Raw genomic sequence first — 2,281 nt, 5'->3', positions numbered from 1 at the left:
TTTTTTTTTTCCTCTGAGACAGGGTCTCGTGTTGCCCAGGATAGAGTGGTGGCATCCCCGCAGTCAACTGCAACCTCAAACTCTTGGACTCAGTGATCTTTCTGCTGGGGCTTTAGGCGCACACCACCGCATTTGGCCAGTTTTTCTATTTTTTGTAGAGATGGGGATCTCACTTTTGCTTATGCTGATCTTGAACTCCTGGCCTCAAGTAGTCCTCCCACCTTGGCCCTCCCAGAGTGTTAGGATTACAGGTGTGAGCCACTGCACTTGGCCCATTTTTTTTCTTTTAACATTTAAAAATTTTGTGTAATGGTTTGGCTCCTATAATTCAACTGCTAGGGCACCAGCCACATACACCGGAGCTGGCAGGTTTGAACCCAGCCCAGTCCTGCCAAACATGATAACTACAACAAAAAAATAGCTGGGTGTTGTGGTGGGTGCATATAGTCCCAGCTACTTGGGAGGTTGAGGCAAGAGAATTGCTTAAGCCCAAAAGTTTGAGGTTGCTGTGAGCTGTGATGCCACAGCACTCTACCAAGGGTAACACAGTGAGACTGTGTCTCAAAAAAGAAAAAAAAGAAGTTTGTGTACTATATGTGTTAAACTGAAATCTGTGATACCAAGATAATTTACATTTCTCTTCTTTTATTTCCCTAGGGAGGAACTGACCTGATAATTAATAGCTATGGTCCTATAATTAAAAGCAACCCTAAGAAAAAATGGTTTTTTTTCCAAGACACAAAGAAGATAAAAGTTGAGCAGGTAACCCACCTAAATGAAAAAAATCTTTGGCAACCCATGATACATGAAATAATAATTAAAAAGAGAGGAAAATGCAAAGTAATGATTTACTTTAATTTCTGTGTTGTTTATGGATATGATTTTATTAATTTGGGGCATGACTTTGTCAAGAGCCATTCTGAAAGTACAGTTAGAGGAGTAATCAGAGGCGTGCAGGGACAGTGGGGAAAGTGCTGGGGGTAACAGTGTAGCAGAATCACTGAAGAAGCTTTTGACAATTCACTCATGGCAGCTAATAGTGATATTTTCCTACCCACCCCTCTGTGGGGAAGCATTGACCTAGATGACCTGTTTTGCCCATGAACTTGATCAGTTTGATCTCTTTGCTATCTTATCTATTTTTGCCTAGCCTCAAAGAAGATTTACTCAAGCCGTCTGCTTTTACCAGCCAGGCACTACTGTATTAATCAGTGATGAAGACTCCCCCAGCTCCCCAGGTCAGACAACCAGCTTCCCCAGACCATTCGGTGTTGCAGCTGATACTGAACATTCGGCAAATAGTGAAGGCAGCCACGAGACTGGGGATTCTGGAAGGTTCTCCCATGAGTCCAACGATGAGATACACTTGTCCTCAGTTATAAGTGCCACACCCCCGACATCTAGTTCTTTCGCTGGCTGTGGTTCGGGTGGGGATCCCACAGTGAGGAAGTGTGAAGACCCTGTAATGCCATCAGCTGCTGAGCAGACTTCCTCTTCGGTTCTGCCCCCACCATCTGCCAAGCAATGCTTTGATAAAAACGGTCTTCCGGTCTAGGCAGCCATGCTCAGGTATTCTCACCTGTAAGTCTGTTCGAAGGACAATGAACAGGGAGCCAAAGCCTTTTGTGAAAATTGTGATGTCTTACTGGGTATTTCACCTTTTTTTGAATGTGTTTTGTTTTTTATTTTTAAACTCATGTAATTTGAATGTTTCATTGTCAGCAATGTGAAAGGACAGTCAAAATGTTTGACTGGATTATAAAATATATCACTGGAGCAAAGGGAAGACTTTTGAAAGCCCCTTTGCTGACTATCTACCTCCGTTTGCCAGATGGCAGACTCTGAAGACAACTTTGTTACCTCATTTGTTGTTGTAGTTTATTTCAGCTACATAACCAATGATACTTATTAGTAGCATTTTGTTTTCATTGCTGTATGTGTAATGTGTGTGATCCAAGGAGTCATATAGGTAGATGAGTAAGAATGTTTATCTGAAGCTCTGATTTTTTAAAAACCTGTGACAGCTGCATGGTTTGGATAATTTAACACTTCTGGTTGTGAAGACTGTTAAACCACTAAGACAAGAAGAAGTGGGACTACTTCTTTTAATGAATGACCAAAACAAAAAAGTGTATCTCTTTTGAGAACAGAACTATTTAGTAGCGTATCGGGAATAATATTGCTTCAAAGACCTTTATATTTCGGGCATTAGGGTCTGACCAGCTCTATAGTTTATCTGCTATATCCCAAACTTCCACCTGCCTAGCCGTGCCTTTCACCC

At 41.8% G+C, this 2,281-nt stretch overlaps 1 protein-coding gene across 1 annotated transcript in view; it reads left to right on the top strand.

Annotated features, from left to right (window-relative positions):
• PRTG (protogenin) overlaps positions 1-1,555 on the top strand; it is a 144,545-nt gene extending 142,990 nt beyond the window's left edge. Inside the window, exons 16-17 of the mRNA XM_012801789.1 lie at positions 658-762; positions 1,151-1,555. Of these exons, the coding sequence (XP_012657243.1) occupies positions 658-762; positions 1,151-1,555 (510 nt within the window). The remainder of the gene's footprint in view (positions 1-657; positions 763-1,150) is intronic.
• The last annotated feature ends 726 nt before the right edge of the window (positions 1,556-2,281 follow it).

The sequence above is a fragment of the Otolemur garnettii genome, unplaced genomic scaffold (assembly GCF_000181295.1).
Source record: "Otolemur garnettii isolate 467f Iridium unplaced genomic scaffold, OtoGar3 scaffold00011, whole genome shotgun sequence".
Taxonomy (NCBI): Eukaryota; Metazoa; Chordata; class Mammalia; order Primates; family Galagidae; genus Otolemur; species Otolemur garnettii.
The sequence above is the reverse complement of the archived record's forward strand: the minus strand, read 5'-3'. Positions and strand labels throughout refer to the sequence as shown.